Source organism: Rhinoderma darwinii, chromosome 1 (genome assembly GCF_050947455.1).
Source record: "Rhinoderma darwinii isolate aRhiDar2 chromosome 1, aRhiDar2.hap1, whole genome shotgun sequence".
NCBI classification, from domain to species: domain Eukaryota; kingdom Metazoa; phylum Chordata; class Amphibia; order Anura; family Rhinodermatidae; genus Rhinoderma; species Rhinoderma darwinii.
This window is the reverse complement of record NC_134687.1, coordinates 419,086,128-419,110,417: the sequence shown is the minus strand read 5'-3', so window position 1 is coordinate 419,110,417 and position 24,290 is coordinate 419,086,128. Positions and strand designations below refer to the sequence as shown.

At 41.6% G+C, this 24,290-nt stretch overlaps 1 protein-coding gene across 1 annotated transcript in view; it reads right to left on the bottom strand.

Annotated features, from left to right (window-relative positions):
• Window positions 1–24,290, bottom strand: part of PARP2 (poly(ADP-ribose) polymerase 2) — a 170,746-nt gene that overhangs the window by 138,928 nt on the left and 7,528 nt on the right. The window contains exon 2 of the mRNA XM_075829137.1: window positions 614–812. Coding sequence (XP_075685252.1) covers window positions 614–812 — 199 coding nt within the window. The remainder of the gene's footprint in view (window positions 1–613; window positions 813–24,290) is intronic.

Sequence of the window (24,290 nt, the reverse complement as noted above, 5' to 3'; positions counted from 1 at the left end):
ACTACACTTGGCTATTTGTTGTGGGAAATCCTGCAAAAGAAACGCAACTAATAGGCAGCATAAATTGACATGCTGCGGATTTAAATTCCGCACCGCAGATCAATTTATGCAGCGTGTGCATGAGATTTATTCAAATCTCATTCACTTTGCCGCTACCGTAAATGCTGCAGAATTTACACACAGAATTCAGTTGCGGAAGTGACGCAGCGTTTACGCTACATGGGAACCCGGCCTTAACCCCTTGGATGCCAACACACCTAAGTGGTTACACAGAGGATTTCCCTCTCTCACCCCATCAGGGCCTCCACAAGACAACTGCAGGGTGCCACCGTTTAATATTCTACACATGCACTGCGCAAACTAGGTCTAAAAGAGATTCTCAACTTTAATAGGAACTATGGAAACGTTCCAACGCTATCACTTGCAGGTTTCAGTAGCTCTCATTCATTTCACTGAAGATACCAATCTTGATACATACGTATGATTGGATAAAGCTTGTACAGTACATCACACTAAACACCATATGAGGCAGCTATCCTCCATGAGCCCTTGCAGTTTGGACGTACCATCTCTCAGTGCAGACTGTAAACACTGCATAGAATTCTAGTCTCACCTGAATGCTTGGTTAATCTGGTTGTTAAGGCCATCAGCATAAACCATCCACAAATCTCCATCACTAAGCCATTCCCAGCGGGTCTCCATTTCTGATGTTTCTGCATCTTTGTCAGAGTCTGCAAGTGCATCGCTTTCATCGTCACACTCCGTTTTCACAACGATCTCAAGATCTACCTCAGCTTTTCTTTTCTGAGAGACTATTGGAAACAAAGAAGAATGCTCTTAACTAAAATGGACAGTGATCCCCTAAACCCTACTAGATCTCAACAGAATCATTTTTATTTTATGGTCAGACAGCAGAGATGTATTTAGATATATTTGGCCAAACGGGAACAAGAAATATAAAAGTGTTTATTTACATGCATTGTACTGTAATTTCCTGTGGCTTTTCGGTGCGGTACACGCACTGGAAATCCACAACAAATCCAATACCTCTGCACATACCCTAATAAATCTTTATAACAATTTTCTGGATTCAACAGCAGCCTGGGTGGAGAGAGGAAAAGAGAGGGGGGAGGTCAGACGAAAAAAATGCTGCACCTGCATTGCGTGAACCCTTCTAATTGTCCAATTCCACTTGCGAAACCCTTTTGTAGTTTAATAATAAAAAAAAACTTGCGCCCTGCTGGTGTGCATTTTCCTCTCAAATCCTCCCTTCTGCTTGTTCTAATGCCTCCTTCCCCCAGCTTGCAATCATTTTCTGTAAGGCTGTGTTCACACTTAGCATTTTGATGTAGTCTTTGCATGCAGTGAAAAACTGGGAAGAGATCCAAAGAGAAGAATAAAGCTTTCAGTTATCTCCCTGTAGGCTCCACTAGAACACACAAAAAAATAAAAAATAAAAAATGCACCAAATCTGCAAAGAGTGAACAAAGTCTATCAGGTTTTGTACAGTGAAGCTTTACCCCTCAATGGGCATTTAAGGCTATGTTCACACAGAGTTTTTTGACGCGGAAACCGTGCCGCAAAACTCGGCAAAAACGCCTCCCATTGATATCAATGGGAGGCGGGGGCGGTTTTCTCCTGCGAGCGGTAAAACCACCTCGCGTGAGACAGAAGGGACATGCCCTATTTTCGGGCGTTTAAGCCTCTGACCTCCCATTGACTTCAATGGGAGGCAGAGAAAGTGTATTTTATGTCCGCGGTGCTCATAGGCCGCGGGCAAAAAACGCCGCGGAAATCGGCGTGCAGGGAGAGGAAAATCTGCCTCAAACTTCCAAACTGAATTTTGAGGGAGAAATTCCGCCTGCAAAAAACTCTGTGTGAACATAGCCTAATAGTGGAAATTTGAGATAAGGGCATCTCATGACAGTGGTAATTTAATACATAGGAAAAAGCACAAAAACAAACATGTTTGCTTAACCCCTATCCACACGAGTAAGTAACTGTACGTCGTCGCAGGAGGTTACTTCCCGCACGAGGACGTATAGTTACTGAGTGGTTTCCGGTGCACACGGTCGGTGACAGTGTGCACCGAGAACCGGGAGGTCAGCTGTCGCCGACAGCTGACACTCCACTCTTGCCGGCCAGCGGTCTTGTGCCGCTGATTTCGGCGAATTAACCACTTAAATATGGTGATCGGTTGAAATCGACGCATTTTTGAGGTGTCTAGCATATCGGCAGACCCCGGTCCGAAATCGCGGGGTTTGCCGATAGTTAGCATGGCAACCGGAAGCCAAACAATGGCCTCCGTGTCTGCCATGGACGGAAGCACATCAGGACCAACCTCCAGCTGATCCCGATAGGCTTCCTGTCAGAGTGACAGGAAGTCACTGTGTTGTTCCCGATGCATACTAGCGGCGAGAAGGTGTGCATCGGGAACTGGGAGATCAGCTGTCCCAAACAGCTGACACTCCAGCATTGCCGATCAGCGGCTCATCGCCGCTGATTTTGGCAATTAACCCGTTAAATGCAGCGCTTGATTGCGATCTCCACATTTAGGGTGTTTGTAGCACATCAGTTGCTGATGCTTGTGATGGCATCCGGAGGCAAGGCAACGGCCTCCGGGTCTGCCATGTATGGAAGCCTATGAGGACCAGCCTCCGGCTGGTCTTCGTAGACTGTGAGAGTGACTGACGTCACACTGACAGTTTGAATACATTACACTACTAGGTAGTGTAATGTATTCTAGCAGCGATCAGAGCTGCAAGTCAAAAAAAGAAAAAGTGTAAATTAAAAAATAAAAAAAAAAGTTAATAAAAATGTTTTATAAAAGTGTAAAAATAAAAAAGTTTGTTTTCCTAGAAGTAATTTATTATAGGAAAAAAATGAAAAAGTTAAGAAAAAAGTACACATTTGGTATCACCGCGTTCGTAACGACCCAAACTATGAAACTATATTGTTATTTTTTCCGCACGGTGAATGCCGCAAACAAAATAAACGAAATCTTTCAGAATCGCTATTTTTTGGTCACCACCGCTCCAAAGATATAGAATAAAAAGGGATCAAAAAGGTCGCATTTACCCCAAAATAGTACCAATAAAAACTACAACCCGTCTCGCAAAAAACAAGACCTCCAACAGCTTTTTGTCTAAAAAAATAAAAAAAGTTACGGCTCAGAATATGGGGTCTCAGAAAATAAATAATTGAATAGAAACGTAATTTTATTGTGCAAACGCTGCAAAACTAAAAAAAAACTATATACATATGGTATCGCTGTAATCGTACCGACCCACAGAAGTAAAACGTAATATATTGCGCACAGTGAAGGCTGTAAGAAAGAATTTAAACCGCCAAACTCGCTGATTTTTGGTCACCTTCGCTCTAAAAAAAGATGTAATAAAAAGTGATCAGGAAGATGTATGTACCATAAAATGGTACCAATAAAAGCTACAGCTCGTCCTGCCAAAAATAACCCCTCACACCACTCAAATCGACCAAAAAATAAAGTTCTGGATGTCAGAATGTGAGGATACAAAACAAATTATTTTCTTTTAACAAATAGTCTTTTCTTTGTAAAAGTAGTAAAATAAAAAAAATAAATAAAAAAAAACCTATATAAATTTGGTATCACCGTAATTGTATTGAGACGCAGAATAAATCTAAAGTTATCGTATTACCGCACGGTGAAAGACTTAAAAACCCCAAAAACAATGGAGCAATCAGTTTTTTCCAATTTGTCCGCAAATTATTTTTTTTCAGTTTCCCAGCACATTTTATGGTACTTTAAATGGTGTTACTAGAAACTACAACTCTTCTCGCAAAAAATAAGCCCTCACACCGCTCTATTGACGGAAAAATAAAAAAATTATGGCTCTTGGAAGGTGGGGAGTGGAAAAACAAAAATGAAAAATTTAGTCATGAAAGGGTTAATTCATTTCTAATAAAAAAACATTTATGACCACATATGGGGTATTGCCGTAATCGGGAGAAATTGCTTTACAAATATTGGGGTGCTTTTTCTCTCTTATCCCTTGTGAAAATTAAAAAAATTCAACATTTTAGCGGACAAAAATGTTGATATTCATTTTCACGGCCTAATTCCACAAAATTCTACAAAAAAACCTGTGGGGTCAAAATGCTCACTATACTCCTAGAAAAATTCCTTGAGGGGTGAAGTTTCCAAAATAGGGAATATTTCGGGGTGGGGTTCCACTGTTTTGGTCCCTCCGGGGTGTTGCAAACCCGACGAGGCACTGAAAACCAATCCAGCAAAATCTGCGCTCCAAAATCCAAAAGGCACTCCTTCCCTTCTGAGCCCTGCAGTGGGACCAAACAGCAGTTTATTACCACATATGGGGTATTGCCATAATCGGGAACAATTGCTTTACAAATGTTGGGGTGCTTTTTCTCCTTTATTCCTTGTAAAAATTAAAAAATTCTGTGCTTCCACAGAAAAAAAAAATTCCACTAAATTCTGCAAAAAAAAACTAACAAAAACGGTGGGGTCAAAATGCTAACTATACACCTAGAAAAATGCTTGGAGGGGGTTGTAGTTTCCAAAACGGGGTCACTTTTAGCGGGTTTCGACTGTTTAGGTACCCCAAGACCTCTTCAAACCTGACAGGGAAACCTAAAATATATTCCTAAAAAAAAGGAGGCCCCAAAATCCACTAGGTGCTCCTTTGCTTCTGGGACCGGTGCTTCAGTCCATTAGGACACTAGGGCCACATGTTGGACATTTCTAAAAACTGTTGAATCTGGGCAATAAATATGGGAGTTACGTTTCTCTGGTAAAACATTCCGTGTTACAGATTATTTTTTTTTATTACAAATGAATTTCGGCAAAAAAAAATAATTTAATCTGTAAATTTCACCTCTACCTGTGAAACGCCTAAAGGGTTAAAATACTTTCTGAATGTGGTTTTGAATACTTTGAGGGGTGCCGTTTTCAAAATGGGGTGATTTATGGGGACTTTCTAATATAGAAGTCCCTCAAAGCCACTTCAGAATTGAACTGGTCCCTGAAAAAAGTCTTTTGAAACTTTCTTGAAAATATGAGAAATTGCTGCTAAAGTTCTAAACCTTGTAACGTCCTAGAAAAATAAAAGGATGTGAAAAACACGATGCAAACATAAAAGTAGACATATGGGGGAGGTTAGCTAGTAACTATTTTGTGTGGTATTACTATCTGTTTTACAAGCAAATTCATTCAAATTAAAATGCTAATTTTCGCTAAAAGTTTGTTTTTCACAAATAAATATTGAATTTATCGACCAATTTTTTTCATACACTACCGTACAAAAGTTTGGGGTCACCCAGACAATTTTGTGTTTTCCATGAAAACTCACACTTATATTTATCAAATGAGTTGCAAAATGACTAGAAAATATAGTCAAGACATTGACAAGGTTGGAAATAATGATTTTTATTTGAAATAATTTTCTCCTTCAAACTTTGCTTTCGTCAAAGAATGCTCCATTTGCAGCAATTACAGCATTGCAGACCTTTGGCATACTAGCTGTTAATTTGCTGAGGTAATCGGGAGAAATTTCACCCCATGCTTCCAGAAGCCCCTCCCACAAGTTGGATTGGCTTGATGGGCACTTCTTGAGTACCATACGGTCAAGCTGCTCCCACAACAGCTCTATGGGGTTGAGATCTGGTGACTGCGCTGGCCACTCCATTACAGATAGAATACCAGCTGCCTGCTTCTTCCCTAAATAGTTCTTGCATAATTTGGAGGTGTGCTTTGGGTCATTGTCCTGTTGTAGGATGAAATTGGCTCCAATCAAGCGCTGTCCACAGGGTATGGCATGGCGTTGCAAAATGGAGTGATAGCCTTCCTTATTCAAAATCCCTTTTACCTTGTACAAATCTCCCACTTTACCATCACCAAAGCAACCCCAGACCATCACATTACCTCCACCATGCTTGGCAGATGGCGTTAGGCACTCTTCCAGCATCTTTTCAGTTGTTCTGCATCTCACAAATGTTTTTCTGTGTGATCCAAACACCTCAAACTTCGATTTGTCTGTCCATAACACTTTTTTCCAATCTTCCTTTGTCCAATGTCTGTGTGCTTTTGCCCATATCAATCTTTTCCTTTTATTAGCCAGTCTCAGATATGGCTTTTTCTTTGCCACTCTGCCCTGAAGGCCAGCATCCCGGAGTCGCCTCTTCACTGTAGACGTTGACACTGGCGTTTTGCGGGTACTATTTAATGAAGCTGCCAGTTGAGGACCTATGAGGCATCTATTTCTCAAACTAGAGACTCTAATGTACTTGTCTTGTTGCTCAGTTGTGCAGCGGGGCCTCCCACTTCTCCTTCTACTCTGGTTAGAGCCTGTTTGTGCTGTCCTCTGAAGGGAGTAGTACACACCGTTGTAGGAAATCTTCAGTTTCTTGGCAATTTCTCACATGGAATAGCCTTCATTTCTAAGAACAAGAATAGACTGTCGAGTTTCACATGAAAGCTCTCTTTTTCTAGCCATTGTGAGAGTTTAATCGAACCCACAAATGTAATGCTCCAGATTCTCAACTAGCTCAAAGGAAGGTCAGTTTTATAGCTCCTCTAAACAGCAAAACTGTTTACAGCGGTGCTAACATAATTGCACAAAGGTTTTCAAGTGTTTTCTAATCATCCATTAGCCTTCTAACACAGTTGGCAAACACAATGTACCATTAGAACACTGGAGTGATGGTTGCTGGAAATGGGCCTCTATACACCTATGTAGATATTGCATTAAAAACCAGACGTTTGCAGCTAGAATAGTCATTTAGCACATTAACAATGTATAGAGTGTATTTCTGATTAATTTAATGTTATCTTCATTGAAAAAAAAAACCTGCTTTTCTTTCAAAAATAAGGAAATTTCTAAGTGACCCTAAACTTTTGAACAGTAGTGCACGTCACGAGGAAACAATATCAGAATCGCTTGGATAGGTAAAAGCATTCCAGAGTTCTTACCACATAAAGTGACATGTCAGATTTGAAAAAAATCATCTGTGTCCACGAGGCCAAAACAGGCTGTGTTCTGAAGGGGTTAATTGTATCACTTGATTTGCGCATTGGAGAAATCACATCAATGTATATAATTTATACGGTTTGCAACATTTTAAATAAAAACGAATGCAAAAGCATGTTTAAATATTTTTTAAGATGACATTTTACACCTTTAGGTTTCTTTCACACAGAATATTTCTTGCAATTTAACCTGTATGAAAAAAAGCTTCTAAAACCGCTAGTGTTATAAAAATGTAACATGCTTTCTTACAGCGGTTTTTTTGTGGCGTTTTTCATTTAGGCCCCATGCACATGAACGTGTTTTTGCGGCCGAAATTCCCCCGAAAATCCACGGGAGAATTGCAGCCCCATTCTTTTCTATGGGGCCATGCACACGACCGTAGTTTTTGCGGTCCTTGCACGGCCCGGGAGGCCGGACCGCAGAAAGAACGGGCATGTCTTATTACGGCCCTGTTCTGCGGTCCGGGCTCATTGAAAACAATGGCGGCGGCCATGTGCATGTCCCGCGATCACGTGCAAGAGGCCTTAGTGTTATTTTGCAAAAAAAATAAAAAATTTAAAAAAAAATGGTGCTTTTGAAGTTCTATAGAGAACTCTTAAAGGCCTTTTACACTGGGCAATTATCGGGCAGACAAGCATGCATATTCCTGATAATTGTCCTGTGTAAACAAGGCAGCGATCAGCAAATGAACAAGCAAGCGCTCGTTCATCAATTGATTGTATAGTTTTAAAAAGTAAGAATTTCATCTTACCGGTCATTCCGTTGCCATGACGGCACGCTAGGAGGAACACTTGACCTCTGTAGGTATGACGTGGGTAAATGTAGGACATCATGGTGGACACATGGAAACAGAATTACCGGTAAGACTAACTGCTACTTTCCATTTCGTCCCCCATGATGGCACACTAGGAGAATACCAAATGAGGTTGTTTAGGGTGGGACTTTGCAACCAAAGGCTAAGTCTCTACTGGATGAAAGGTCTAGCCTATAATGTTTTGCAAAGGTAAGGGAGCTAGCCCAGGTAGCTGCACTACAAATCTGGTCTAAGGAAGCCACCCCCCCCCCCCTTTCTGCCCACAATAAAGCTGTGGATCTAGTGGAATGGGCTTTGATGTTTATAGGAACGGATTTACCCTCAAGAGAACAGTCCTTAATTGTGGTTTTAATACATCTAGCAATAGTAGCTTTTGAGATCTCCTGGCCTTTATGTTTCCCCAAAAATTGGGCCAGAATGTTGGAGTCTGTCAATCGGCAGTAACCTGTAAATATTGTAAAACTGCTCTTATAACATCAAGACAATGAAATTATTTTTGTGCCTCTGGATTCTGACAAAATGAAGGAAGAACAATTTCCTGATTCCTATGAAAGTCTGAGACAACTTTCCGGCGTAAATTAGGTTCTAGTCTTAATACAATTCTATCACCCGTTAACCGAAGATATAGTTCATCTGTAGATAGCGCCTGTATCTCAACAAGTCTCCTTGCCGTGGTTATAGATATATTGGCGGCTACTTTAAGGGACAAGTGTTTAAATGTTTATGACTTTAATTGGTTCAAAGGGAGGTCTAGTTAGAGCCCCGAGGACAATGCCAAGCTCACACTGCGGAGATGTCTGTCTAATGGTTGTCCTTAGTATTGTGGCTGCAGACATGAACCTTTTCACCCACCTGCGTTCTGCTAGCTGGGTGTCAAAAAATTTACTCAGGGCTGAGACTTGTACTTTGAGGGTGCTTGGTCCAAGACCTAGATCCAGTCCCTGTTGTAAGAAGTCCAGAATTTGTTGGGTGACTGGATAATTCTGGTCCGGGGGTTGGTCTCCACAGCAGGAGGACATTTTTTTTCCAAATCCTTAGGTAAATTGCTGAAGTAACTGGTTTACGGCTGGCTTTTAGGGTAGTTATTACTTTCTGGGATAAATCCTTTGCTCTGAGCAGTGTCCCTTCAGGCTCCATGTGGGCAACTGAAGGTTCTGGAGATTCTGGTGTGGTAACAGCTCCTGTAACAACAGATCTTTTAAATGAAGTTTTACACGATCTTCCAGTGCCAATTTTTTTAGAATTGGGAACCTGGCCTTTTTTGGCCAGAACGGGACAAACAGAATGAGTTTCAGATTTCCCCTGTAAACTTTCTGAAGGACCCTTGATATCAATGGGAATGGTGGAAAGGCGTATGCTAGATCCATGTCCCATGGTTGGAATAAAGAGTCTATGCCTAGGCAACCATCCTGAGGTTTTACTCCGTTTTGGAATTTTGTTTGTTTGTTCGCAAACAGGCCTACTTGAGGAATCCCCCATTGGCGTGTGATCTGGAGAAAGACTTCTTAATTTAGGGACCGTTCGCCCGTATCTAGTTTTTCACTGCTGAGAAAACCGGTTTCCATATTCTCTGAATCCTTCAGGAGGATGGCCGATAGGAAATATTTTGTTGGGCAGAAAAGAACCTACCTTCTCTGAGATAGTGAGAGCAGGGTAGGAGACTTGGTACCCCATGATGTCAAAGAAAGGCCACGGTCATGTTGTCGGGCAGTATTTAGACATGGTTGTTTTGAAGAGCAAAGGAAGCTCACTTCAGTGTCTCCCAGATCCCTCAGAGTTCCCGTTAATTTGAGAATCGAGCACTTATGGAATATGGCCAAGTCCCCTGAATATATCGTTCTGGGAGTTTAGCTCCCCAACCCAGTTTGCTTGCATCTGTTACAATGAGGATTGCTAAGAACTGATGCCAAATTATACCCTTTTCGAAGTTTGAGCGTTCCGTCCACCAATAGAGAGGATTTTACCCTCTGGGATATCTTTATCTTCCGATCCAGGGATGACTGTTTCTGTCCCACAAGGAGAGTATCCACATCTGAAGTGAACGGGAATGGTGCTGGCTCCAGGCGGCTGACAATGCAAGCCATCATCTGGCCCAGCATATTCATTGCCGCTCTTATTTTGTAAGAGGTGGCCTTTTGAATATTTTTGATATTGTAAATTAGTTTGCATCTTTTTTCCCTCAGTAGTAATGAAATTTGGAAGGTAGAGTTCAGTGGAAGACCTAGAAAGAGTGCATAGAATCAGATCTGATTTCTGATAATTGATGATACAACCCAGCTCCGCTAGCAGACATGTTACTAGCTTTGAGTGGAAAAGATCTCGAGGGTTTGCAGTAATCAGAAAGTCGTCCAGATAAGGGATTATATTAATTCCGTGTCTGCCAAAGGATGCTATCACTACTATCATTATTTTGGTAAACACCCTTGGGGCAGATGAAATCCGAAAGGCAGAGCTGTAAACTGGTACTGAATGATCTCGCCTGCCGAGCCTTTTACTGCAAATCTTAGGCACTTCAGAGAAGGATGAATGAGGACGTAGTAGTAAGGGTCCTTCAAATCTAGGGTGCACTTGTAGGCCCCTTTCTTTATTAGGGGAGCCATCGATGTTACCGATTCCATCATGAACCTCCTGTAAACTATCCAATTGTTGAGCGGTTTCAGGTTTATTATTAGCCTGTATGAATCGTTTAGCTTTTTTACTAGAAATAGAGAGGAGTAGAGACCCTCTCCCCATTGATATTACACCTCTCTGGTGCAAGTCTCGGATGTTGTCCAACATCATCTTTTCTAGGAAACGTGAGGGCTGTATGGTCAAAATAAAGCTTGTTGGAGGAAGGGATGAAAACTATTCGGTAACCATTTTTTATGTATAGGACTTATCTGTTTTGGGTGATGTTGTTCCAGGGACTGTAGAATTTTAGCAACTTTCCTCCGACCCTGGGGTCATAGTTTTCTGATCTATAATTATTTGGGATGAGTAAGAAGCCTCTACCTCTCCCTCTTTTGGGGTAACTCAAACGACCTGTTTTACCTTTCCCTCTATAGTGGTCACTCTGAGGTCTCTGGGAAAAAAAGGGATATTTTCTTTTTGTTGGATTATCCTCTGGAATACCCTTTTTTCTATCCGACACTTTCTGTAGGATTTTGTCTAGGTCTGGGCTGAACACATATTCCCCCTGGAACGGAATGGTACAAAGCCTATTCTTTCAACGGGTATTCCCCTTCATCCAGTATCTTAACCATAGAGACCTTCTTGCGGCATTGGTAAGGTCCCCTTCTTTAGCCGCAAATCTGATACATTCTGCAGAGGCATCTGCTAGAAATCCTGTTGCTGCTTATAGGAGAGGAATTGATTCTGCCAACTGGTCCCTAGGTGTTTTTATCTTAAAGAGGCTCTGTCACCAGATTTTGCAACCCCTATCTGCTATTGCAGCAGATCGGCGCTGCAATGTAGATTACAGTAACGTTTTTATTTTTAAAAAACTAGCATTTTTGGCCAAGTTATGACCATTTTTGTATTTATGCAAATGAGGCTTGCAAAAGTCCAAGTGGGCGTGTTTAAAAGTAAAAGTCCAAGTGGGCGTGTATTATGTGCGTACATCGGGGCGTTTTTACTACTTTTACTAGCTGGACGTTCTGACGAGAAGTATCATCCACTTCTCTTCAGATCGCCCAGCTTCTGGTACTGCAGACACAGCAGTGTTCTCGAGAGATCACTGTGTGTCGTCACTCACAGGTCCTGCATCGTGTCGGACACATCGGCACCAGAGGCTACAGTTGATTCTGCAGCAGCATCAGCGTTTGCAGGTAAGTAGCTACATCGACTTACCTGCAAACGCGGATGTTGCTGCAGAATCAAATGTAGCCTCTGGTGCCGATGTGTCCTCGCTCGTCCGACACGATGCAGGACCTGTGAGTGACGACACAGCGTGATCTCTCGAGAACACGGCTGTGTCTGCACTGCCAGAAGCTGGGCGTTCTGAAGAGAAGTGGACGATACTTCTCGTCAGAACGCCCAGCTAGTAAAAGTAGTAAACACGCCCCGACGTACGCACATAATACACGCCCACTTGGACTTTTACTTTTAAACACGACCACTTGAACTTTTGCAAGCCTCATTTGCATAAATACAAAAATGGTCATAACTTGGCCAAAAATGCTCGTTTTTTAAAAATAAAAACGTTACTGTTATCTACATTGCAGCGCCTATCTGCTGCAATAGCAGATAGGGGTTGCAAAATCTGGTGACAGAGCCTCTTTAAGGTGGTTCTTTAGTTCGCGTAACTAAATGAAGAGGGTTCTGGCTACTGAAGTAGCTGCAATGTTAGACTTCATACTAAACATGGATGCTTCCCAGGCCTTCTTTAGAAGATAGATTTCCGATCTATGGGGGTCTGTTAACTGGGCAGAATCTTCAAATGGCAAGGACGTTTTTTAACTACCTTAGCCATCTAAATATCCATTTTAGGAAAATCGTTCCAAACACTTTTATCCTCTTCGTTAAAAAGAAGACTATTTCTAAATTCACGGGAGACCCCCAGCCTTCTTTCTGGGTTCTTCCATTTGTCATTTATCAATTCAATCAAACAGATTTTCATTAATAGGAAAAACACGTTTCTTTGATTTTAGACCACCAAACATTTCATCCTGGATGGTTTTTTGTCTTTTAACTTCCTCAATATTCATTCTTCTTCAGAAGAAAAGTAGTATTTACTATCTTCGTCCTGTTTTCACACGCCTCGTTTACGCCTGAAAATAGGTCGTGTGAACCCAGCCTAAGGAGGAAACCCCCGATCCTGACCTCCAGTAAGAAAAAAAAATAAAAAAATTTTTCTTCAATACCCCGCCTGCTTAAGGGGAAAAGGATCCTCTACATACTGATCCCTGTAGGGACAGGAAATACACTGCTGGGAGGCGGAGGCCCTTTTAACCTCTTTCAGTTCTTGTCCCTACAGAGGTCAAGGGTTCATCCTCCTAGTGTGCCGTCATGAGTGACTAAATAGAAAACTGAAATATTATCGTTGTCGGCAGCACATCTCCCTGTGTCAACAGGGAGACGCGCTGCCGACATAATAATGTATAGGGAAGAGCGATCGCCCCCATACATAGCTTCTTGTGACAAAAGCATAATAGCGCTGATCAACAAGCTGTCTCATTGATCGGCGCTCGTTGCACTGGCCAAAATTTTCCAGTGTAACAGGGCCGTAAGGGCCTGTTCACACTGCGTTTTTTTTGTCACTGATTTTTACACGGAAACCGCGTCGGAACCACCTCCCAGCTGCTTGTGGGGGGGGAAAAAAGTGTCACGTTCCACCATGAAATCAATGAAAGAAAGAAAGTGTCTTTCACTGCGATTTTTTTGAAAATCACTGCAAGAAAGTGCAGGCAGGTCAAAAAGTGCCTCAAAATTCCTGAAATTCTGCCTGCAAATTCCTCCGTGTGAACTAGGCCTAAGGGAAGAATGCCTGAAAAAACGTCATACCCAGAGCATGCAATGTTTGGGAAAAAAAGCTATTGACCACAATATGGTCTCAAAAACTCCACGAAACAAAATGTAGTTGTGTGTAGAGCATTTGATATTTTACTATACGCTTTAATGTAACGTCTGCCTGCACTGAAAAAAAGTCACAAAATACGCTGGGTGTGAATCCAGTCTAATGGGGTTTCTGATAGGCCATCAATATCTGATCGGTGGGTCACCCCACCGATCAGCCGTTTTGAAGGGGCAGGGTCGCTTACGTGAACGCTGCATCACCTTCATTTCTTACCTGCTCCGTACTGTGAGTTGGTGACACTCTTGTAGCGGCGTTCCACAGTATTACAGCCTTCTCCTATTCAAGTGAATGGGAGAAGGATGTAATACTGTGAACTGCCGCTACAAGTGTGTTAGTGATTCACAATACAAAGAAGTGATAGAAATGAGGGAAAGCAGACCTCGCATTAGCGCCTTCAAAACAGCTGGTCGGTAGGGGTGCCGAGTCAGACACCCACAGATTAGATATTGATGGCCTATCCTGAGTATAAGCCAACAATTTCTTCTCACTGGAAAACCCCTTCAACATTTAGTGACAATGTTCAGACGATAACGGTACGTTCACTTAACTTAAAAGGGGTTGTCCAGGATTAGAAAACATGGCTGCTTGCTTGCAGATACAGTGCCACATCTGCGAGTCTGATATTTCAGCTCAGCTCTATTGAAGTGAATAGGGCTGTGGACAGGTGTAGCACTATTTTTGGGAAGAAAGCAGCCATGTTTTTCTAAAACTTGTAGAATCACTTTAATTGGTACAGATATCCCATCTGGATCTGCGGGCGGAAAATCCACAGATTTAAATCCATCCACACGCTACAGAAAATATCAAAGACAAATTTGACCGCTGGGACGAATTTTAAATTTTTCCCATTCAGTTCAACGGAGTGGTAAAAATCTGCAACAAATGGCAAATAATGCAATATTCGCAGCATCTCTACTCCCCACTGGTCTGTGTTGAGCTGGCCTCCAGGACTGATATTTTGTCCAGGTCACCGCAGCGCTATGAGAACGCAGCGTTACAAAAATGCCAGGGGAAGAAAGTATGGTCTTATTTTTGTTTTTTTACATCCCCTTTGTCCACAGTGGCAATTCCGGCCAAAAATCTGCACCAAATTTGGTGCAGACACTCTGCCAGAATTCCCTTCAGAATCTGGGACGGATTTGCTGCAGAGTTCTCTAAAGTAAATCTGACCCACGTGTACATACCCTAAAGATTTTCTTCTTCTTCCCCTTAGAACATATAAAATCAGCCAGTTATTAGTGCGTTGAATATCACTCAAGGGGTTAATTATGACATTGGATATACACCATTACAACATACCATAAAGCACACCCATCTGCAGCCGTCGTTTACCCCGGAGATGCTGTGGTCAATAGCAACTGCGGCATCTGAGTGGTTAGGCAGAGGGAGCTCGGAGTCGTGGGGGGGGGGGGCTGATCGGTTGCCGTGGCAGCCGGAGGCCTGTGAAGGCCTCCAGTGATCTACTATTAAGCCCAGACAGCACAAATAATAGGCAATACACAAGTATTGCATACGCAATCCAAAGCTTGCATGTTTAAGGGTCTGTCCAGTCCCCAAAAAACTTGATGGCCTATCCTCAGGATAGGCCATCAATATCTAAATCGGTCGGGTCCGACTCAAAGAACCCCTGACGATCAGATGTTTTGAAGGAGCCGCAGTGCTCGTACGAGCGCTACTTCCTTTTTATTTCCCTTACTGCTCAAACTGTGAAACGCCGACAACCGTAGCGGTGGTTCACAGTATTACAGCCTTCTCCCATTCACTTCAACAAGCGCTGCGGCCCCTTTAAAATAGCGGATTGGCGGGGGTGCCAGGAGTTAGACATTGATGGCCTCTCCTGAGGATAGGCCATCAATTTTTTGGGACTGTGCAACCCCTTTAAAGGGGTTGTCCACTAATGAACAACTGATGACCTATCCAACGGACAGGTCATCGGTGCAAGTCCAACACCTGGACCCCACATCGTTAAGCCGCTCCGGCTATCTCTGGGCACCGGATGTGATCGACCATTATGCCATGTACGGAGCCACAAGCAGTTGGCTTTGTACATAGCATAGCGGCCATGCTAGCTAACTGCAGCTCTGCTCCTATTCACTAAAATAGGAGCAGAGCTGCAGTACGGCAGCTAGCCGCTATTCAGTGGCCGGAGCCAACTGCTTCCGGCCGCGTACATAGCATAACGGGCCATAACATCCGGTGCTCTGAGGCAGCTTAACAGTGCGGGGTCCGGGTGTTGGACCCCCCCACTGATCATGTACTGATGACCTATCCATCAGTTGTCCAGTAGTGGACAACCCCTTTAAGCACCCTAAAGAGACTAAAAAAATAAGTTTAAAAAGAATATATCATTTTCTCATAAAAAATATGTAAGCATAAGAAAAAAAAACAGAAAACACACATTTGGTATTGACGCATCTGTGAGTCTGATCTATTAAGATATCATGTTATTTAACCTATAAAAAGTGATCAAAAAAGTTGCATGTACCCCAAAATGGTAACTATAAAAACCTACATCTTGCCCCGCAAAAAACAAGGCCTCACCACACTCAATTGGCAGAAAAATATAACGGCCGTTTTTGGAGCTGTTTTTCAATGGAGTCAATGAAAAACGCCCCCAAAAACGTCCCAAGAAGTGTCCTGCACTTTTGACAGCGAGCCGGAGCGGCTTGCTGTCAGTGAATAACTGACAGTTCTAATACATTGCACTCCATAGGTAGTGCAATGTATTAGAACATCAATGAAACAGTTGGACCTTCAAGTCCCCTAAAGAAAAAAGTGTAAAAATAAAAAGTGTAAAGTAAAAATAAAAGTTGTAAAAAATAAAGTTTCAAGTAATAACATAAAATACAATCGCAAAAAACAAGCCCTGAGACAGCTCAGTCGACGAAAAAATGTAAAAAAGTTATGGCTCTTACAACTAGGCGACAGAAAAAATACATTATTTTTATAAAAAGTAATTTTATTGTGCAAAAAGTTGAAAAACATAAAAAAGTTCTATAAATCAGGTATCGCCGGAATCGTACTGACCCGCAGAATGAAGGTAACGTAATTTAACACGCATGGTGAACACTGTATAAAAAAAAAATATGCAAGAATTGCTGTTTTTTTTCTTACCTTGCCTGCCAGAAAAAAAAAAAAAGGATAACAAGCGATCAAAAAGTCGCATGTACCCCAAAATGGTACCAATAATAACTACAGCTCGTCCTGCAAAAAAACCAGCCTCATACCACTACATCTATGAAAAAATAAAATAAGTTAAGGCTCCAATAAGTCAGGAAATAAAAATATGCAGTTGTGCAGGCCCAAGGAGAACATTTCTTCTGCTTCAAGAGGTGAATTATGAAGGCACTAAAATAAGGGAACAAGGAAGGGGAGGGCCCAAACATATCTGGTGGAAGCGAGGGTGCCCATATTATACCAGGACAATACTTCCCAGCAAAATACCTCAAAATGCAAAGGTGCGGAGTGTGGACCAATTGGGAGATAAGTAAGGACACCATTTATCAGTGCGACACCAGCCTGTGCAGAAAGGATTATGTCACAGCGTAACACACATATATGGGTCATTTTATGGTTTACCCCATGATTATACCACCTGACTATGCTTCGGATTTACTCTGCCCAGCTTACATATGCCCCACATTATAAACTGAAACACCAGTAAAACTCCAAACAAAACTACTACCAAGAAAAATCCACGCTACAAAAGCTAAATGGCACTCCTTCCCTTCTGAGCCCTACAGCGTGCCCAAACAGCTGTTTACTTCCACATATATGGCATCGCCATACCTGCGGTGAAAATGCTCACTATACCCCTTAATGCCTTGAGGGGTGTAGTTTCAGAAATGGGGTCACTTTTCAGCGGTTCCTTTTATTATTTCACATCAGAGCCTCTGCAATTGTGAACCAATACTGTGTAAGTTGCCAAATTAGGCCTCAATTTCGCATGGTACTCTCAATCCTGAGCCCTGTCGATAGTCCAGGCAAAAGATTAGGGCCACATGTAGGGTGTCTGTAAAACCGGGAAACAGAATAATAATTAGAGAGCTGTCTTATGGTGGCACAAGCTGGGCACCACTTATTGGCATATCTATGGAAAAAAATCCCATTTTCACTCTGCAACATCGAGTGCACATTAATTTCTGCAAAACACCTGCAGGGTTAAAATGCTCGCTACACCCCTAGGTGAATACCTTGAGGGGTGTAGTTTCCAAAATGGGGTCACCACTGTTTTGGTCCCACAGGGGCTTTGGAAATAAGACATAGCGCCCAGAAACCAATCCTACCGTGTGCCCAAAACAGCAGTTTATGACAACATATCGGGTATTGCCGTACTCAGGAGAAATTGCTTTACAAGTGTTGGGGGTTCTTTTTTTCCTTTATTTATTGAGAAAATGAAAACATTTGAGCTAAACCTACGTCTTACTGAAGAAAAAAAAGATTTTTTTTTATTTTCACTGCCCAATCCTAATAAAATCTATAAACCCCCTGTGGGGTCAAATGTGGTGGTGCTTTTTCACCTTTAGTCCTTGTGGAAATGAAAAAAAAAAACATTTCGCTAAACCTGCATTTTCTTTGAAAGAATGTCGATTTTAATTTTCACGGCCTACTTCCAATAATTTCTGCAATAAGCCTGTGGGGTTAAAATGCTCACTATACCCCTAGATAATTTCCTTGAGGGGTTTCGTTTTCCAAATGGGGTCACTTTTGGGGGTTTTTCACTGTTTTAGCACCGCAAGAGCACTTCAAACCTGACATTGTGCCTAAAATATTTTCTAATGAAAAGGAGGCCCCAAGACTCACTAGGTGCTAGGGATGTCACGATACCAGAATTTCTACTTCGATACCGACACTTCGTTTAGTATTGCGATTTCGATACCAATTCGATACTCTGCCAACAGTAATAGAAAAAAAAAAAAAAAAAAAAAAGACGCGGGGTGTGATGATGAATTTAGCCTCCATGTGCCTCACATTAATAGTAATTAACCCCATTATGTTTCTCAGTCATAATGGGTTAATGTGTAAGGTACATAATGGGGTTAATTACTATTAATGTGAGGCACGGAGGTTAAATTCATCACACCTCGTGCCTCACAATAAGTGAAAGAAAGCAGTTATTTTATTTTTCACAGCGTACACATCATAAATGATGCAAAAAAAATTGTTGTGCAGGTTATGAAGGCCGCGCCAATACGGAATGTGTGTATTTTATGTATTGACTTATTTTAATGTTTATTGTAAAAAAGGTGTGTGTGTATTTTTTTTAAATTTAATATTACTTTGTTTTTTTAAACTTTAATGTACTGGCATATATCCATATTACAGAACATTAGCCTGTGTACCGATAGTACACAGGCAGTTGTTGGGACATACCCAAGTATGCCCTAACAGGAAATATGGACAGAGAGCCCTGGGGTCCTTCAATGGACTCTGGGTTGTCTGCCCATATATGGTATGTCCCTCAATCACGTCACAGGAATTCCCTGTGACACGATCAAAGGGGAATCCCCCCTTCTCATTTTCCCCTGAATGCTGCAGTCCGCTGTGATCGCAGCATTCAGGGGAATAACGGCGAAGATGAGAGGTTTCTCTGATCTGCGCCGTTATAGAGCGGGGATGCAGCCATTGCCCCGCTCCTGACATTAAGTGCGCGCAGTCAGCATGAGGGAGGATTTACACGAGCATGTGCGTTTTGCGCGCGCAAAAGACACTTAAAGAGGCTCTGTCACCAGATTTTGCAACCCCTATCTGCTATTGCAGCAGATAGGCGCTGCAATGTAGATTACAGTAACGTTTTTATTTTTAAAAAACGAGCATTTTTGGCCAAGTTATGACCATTTTTGTATTTATGCAAATGAGGCTTGCAAAAGTACAACTGGGCGTGTTTAAAAGTAAAAGTACAACTGGGAGTGTATTATGTGCTTACATCGGGGCGTTTTTACTTCTTTTACTAGCTGGGCGTTCTGACGAGAAGTATCATCCACTTCTCTTCAGAACGCCCAGCTTCTGCCAGATCACGCTGTGACGTCACTCACAGGTCCTGCATCGTGTCAGACGAGCGAGGACACATCGGCACCAGAGGCTACAAATGATTCTGCAGCAGCATCGGCGTTAGCAGGTAAGTCGATGTAGCTACTTACCTGCAAACGCTGATGCTGCTGCAGAATCAACTGTAGCCTCTGGTGCCGATGTGTCCTCGCTCGTCCGACACGATGCAGGACCTGGGGCAGGAAGTGAGTGACGTCACAGCGTGATCTCTCGAGATGACGGCTGTGTCTGCACTGCCAGAAGCTGGGCGTTCTGAAGAGAAGTGGATGATACTTCTATACACAACGCCCAGCTAGTAAAAGAAGTAAAAACGCCCCGATGTACGCACATAATACACGCCCAGTTGTACTTTTACTTTTAAACACGCCCAGTTGTACTTTTGCAAGCCTCATTTGCATAAATACAAAAATGCTCGTTTTTTAAAAATAAAAACGTTACTGTAATCTACATTGCAGCGCCTATCTGCTGCAATAGCGGATAGGGGTTGCAAAATCTGGTGACAGAGCCTCTTTAACAGCTCCGTGTGTCATCACCATATGATGCGCAGATGCACGATTTTCGCGCAGCCGCCATCATTATGACACTATGTTTGTAAACAGAAAAGCACGTGGTGCTTTTCTGTTTTCAATCATACTTCTTAGGTATGTTCACACGGCTTATTTATGGATGTAATTAGGGCGTTTTACGCCTCGAATTACGTCCGAAAATGCGCCTCGATAGCGTTGACAAACATCTGCCCATTGAAAGCAATGGGCTGACGTTTGTCTGTTCACACGAGGCGTATATTTACGCGTCGCTGTCAAAAGACGGCGCGTAAATAGACGCCTGCGCCAAAGAAGTGTCATGTCACTTCTTCAGACATAAATGGAGCCGTTTTCCATGGACTCCATGGAAAACCAGCTCCAGTTACGTCCGTAATGGACGCGGCGTTCAAGCGCCTGCACATGCCGTTACGGCTGAAATGACGGGGCTGTTTTCTCCTGGAAACAACCCCGTAATTTCGGCTGTTACGGACGCTGCCATGTGAACATACCCTTACTGTTGTTGCGCGAATCACGCGCGTCCCACGGAAGCGAACAGCGCAGAAATATAGGACATGTCGGGCGTTTCACGCAGCGGTCACACGCTGTGTGAAAATCACGGACTGTCTATACGGCCCCATAGGCTAATATAGATCCGTGCGAGGCGCATGAAAATCACGCGCGTTGCACGGACGTATTACACGCTCATGTAAATCCTCCCTGAGATGCAGCCGGCGCTGCACTAATGAGAAGCTGCGCAGGCACTGAAGACAGAATATGGGGGTGTTTTATGTTGTTTTCAGTGCTGCCGCTCTAGTGCAGCGCCGGCCGCATCGCATCATCCTGACCCCGTGCACTTGTTATCAGGACTCAGGAGCGTGGCAATGGCTGTATTACAGAGCCAGAGCTCCGCTGTCAGACATTCATGTGTTACAATACTGAGCTGTGCGGCCACACAGCTAAGTATCGAAATACATGAAATAACGGTATCGAATCGTTTGGGGATGCAGAGTATCGAAGTTTCAATGCATCGTGCATCCCTACTAGGTACTCCTTTGCTTCTGAGGCCGGTGCTTCAGTCCATTACCACACTAGGGCCACATGCGGGATATTTCTAAAAACTGCAGAATCTGGGCAATAAATATTGAGTTGTATTTCTAAAAAAGGAAATTTGTAAATGTCACCTCTACTTTAAAGAGGCTCTGTCACCACATTATAGGTGCCCTATCACCTACACAGCGTGATTGTGCAGTGAGAAGCTGGGCTGGAACAATGAGAAATGTATGACACGGATTGGTTGCCGATTGTCTCCTCTGTACAACGCCCAATTGGTTAAAAGTTAAAAAACGCCCAGTTGTCTATTAAGAAACTAAATAATGAAAATCGAAAATTGCTCATAACTTGCTCAAAAATGATCGTTTTTCAAAATAAAAACCACTGCTGTTATCTACATTACAGCGCCGATCAGATTATGTAGGAGATAGGGCACTTATAATCTGGTAACAGAGCCTCTTTAATTCCTGTGAAACATCTAAAGGGTTAATAAACTTTCTAAATGCTGTTTTGAATACTTCGAGGGGTGAAGTTTTTAAAATGGGGTTATTCGGGGTTTCTAATATATAAGGCCCTCAAAGCGACTTCACAACTTAACTGCCGCCCCCTGTAAAAATAGCCTTTTGAAATTTTCTTGAAAATGTGAGAAATTGCTGCTAAAGTTCTAAGCCTTGTAACGTCATAGAAAAATAAAAGGATGTTCAAAAAACAATGCCAATCTAAAGTAGACATATGGGGGATGTTAATTAGCAACAATTTTGTGTGGTATAACTGCCTGTCTTACAAGCAGATATATTTAAATTTAGAAAACTGCTAATTTTTCACAAAATTTGTGTTTTTCACAATTAAATACTGAATGTAATCGAGCAAATTTTGCCAGTAACATAAAACCCAATGTGTCACGAGAAAACAATCTCAGAATCGCTTGGATAGGTTAAAGCATTTCGAAGTTATTACCACATTGTGAAACATGTCAGATTTGAAAAATGAGGCTGTCAGGAAGGTCAAAAGTGGCTAAAGAGGGAAGGGGTTACGTGAGGAGTTACAAAGAACACAGCAATTCCACCATTATTTGTGTTTTAAATTTACGCCGTTCATCGGGCAGCATAAAGAACATGTTACCTTTATTCTATGGGTCGATAACATTACGGCAATACCAAATGTATACAGGTTTTTTCATGTTTTACTACTTTGGCACAATAAAAACACGAAGCTAAAACTATTGTTTTTGTATCGTCACATTGAAAGAGCCGTAACCTTTGTAGTTTTTCATCGAAGCCGTATGTGGGCCTGTTTTTTTGCAGGACGAGATGTAGTACATGGGACTTTTGAACTTTTCTAAAAATTAAAAGCAATGTATTATTTTTTTTGTTTATACGGCATTCAACTCACAGTTTAACCCTTTCAGGACCAAGGGTCATCAATGCCTCACTGACCAGCCCCATTTTTTCAAATCCGAATGTCATTTTATGTGGTAATAACTCTGGAATGCTTTTGCCTATCTAAGCGATTCAGAGATTGTTTTCTCGTGACATATTGTACTTTATGTTAATGGAAAAATGTGGTCAATAAATTCATAGCTTATTTGCGAAAAACACCAAAATGTAAAGAAAATTTGCAAAAATTATAATTTTTCTAATTTTAAATGTAATCTACTTGTAAAACAGATCGAAATACCACACAACATTGTTGCTAATTAACATCCCCATATGTCTACTTTATATTTTCATTGTTTTTTTTAACATTATTTTATTTTTCTAGGACGTTACAAGGCTTAGAACTTTAGCAGCAATTTCTCACATTTTCAAGAAAATTTCAAAAGGCTATTTTGTCAAGGACCAGTTCAGTTCTGAAGTGGCTTTGAGGGCCTTATGTACTAGATAGACCCCATAAATCCCCCCAATTTAAAATCTTCACCCCTCAAAGTATTCAAAACAGCATTCAGAAAGTTTATTAACCCTTTAGGCGTTTCACAGGAATTAAAGCAAATTAGAGGTGAAACTTACAAATTTCATTTTTTTTTCCGAAATTCATTTGTAATACATTTTTTCTGCAACACAGAAGGTTTTACCAGAGAAATGCAACTCAATATTTATTGCCCAGATGCTGAAGTTTTTATAAATATCCCACATGTGGCCCTAGTGTGCTAATGGACTGAAACACTGGCCTCAGAAGCAAAGGAGCACCTAGTGGATTTTGGGGTCTCTTTTTTTAGAATATATTTTAGGCACCATGTCAGGTTTGAAGAGGTCTTGTGGTGCCAAAACAGTGGAATCTCCCCAAAAGTGGTTTTGGAAACTACACACCTCAAGGAATTTATCTAGGGGTACAGTTAGCATCTTGACCCCACAGGTCTTCTGCTATATTTATTGGAATATGTCTGTGAAAATCAAAAATTATTTAAAAAAAAAGTAATTTTTACAAGGAATAAATAATAAAAAGCACCCCAAAACTTGTAAAGCTATTTCTCACGATTATGGCAATACCCCATATGTGGTAATAAACTGCTGTTTGGACCCACGGTAGAGCTCAGAAGGGAAGGAGCGCCATTTGGCTTTTGGAGTGCAGATGTTGCTTGGTAGATTTTCCTGTTTGGGGTTTTGCTGGTATTTCAGTTTATAATGTGGGGGTATATGTAAGCTGGGCAGAGTACATCAGGGGTATAATAAGAGGGTAAATAAATAATTCAAAGATATGTAGCCGGTGTCACACTGATAAATAGTGCCCAATCTTATCCACTTTTGGACACTGCACAATTTCTGTCTCTATATTCTGAGCGCCAGAACTTTTTTTTAATTTTTTCTCCACTGGAGCCGTGCGAGGGCTGATTTGTTACATTACAATCTGTAGTTTTCATTGGTACCATTTTAGGGTACATGTGATTTTTTTTATCACTTTTTATTTGATATTTTGGCAAGCAAAGTGACAAAAAAAACAAATTTTGACAATGTTTTTTGTCTTTTTTTTTTACAGTAATAACTGTGCGCTATTACATTTTACTTTATTCTGCAGATCGGTACGATTACGGCGATACCATATGTATATCTTTTTTATGTTTTGTGGCATTTGCGCAATAAAATCACTTTTCTATAAAATTATTTATTTTTTGTGTCACCATATTCTGAGAGCAATCATTTTTTTCATTTTTCAGTCAAAAATGCTGTGTAAGGGCATGTTTTTTGCGGGACGGGTTGTAGTTTTTATTTGGTATTATTTTGGGGTACATGCGAATTTTTTATCACTTTTTATTCTATATTTTGGGAGGGGTGATGACCAAA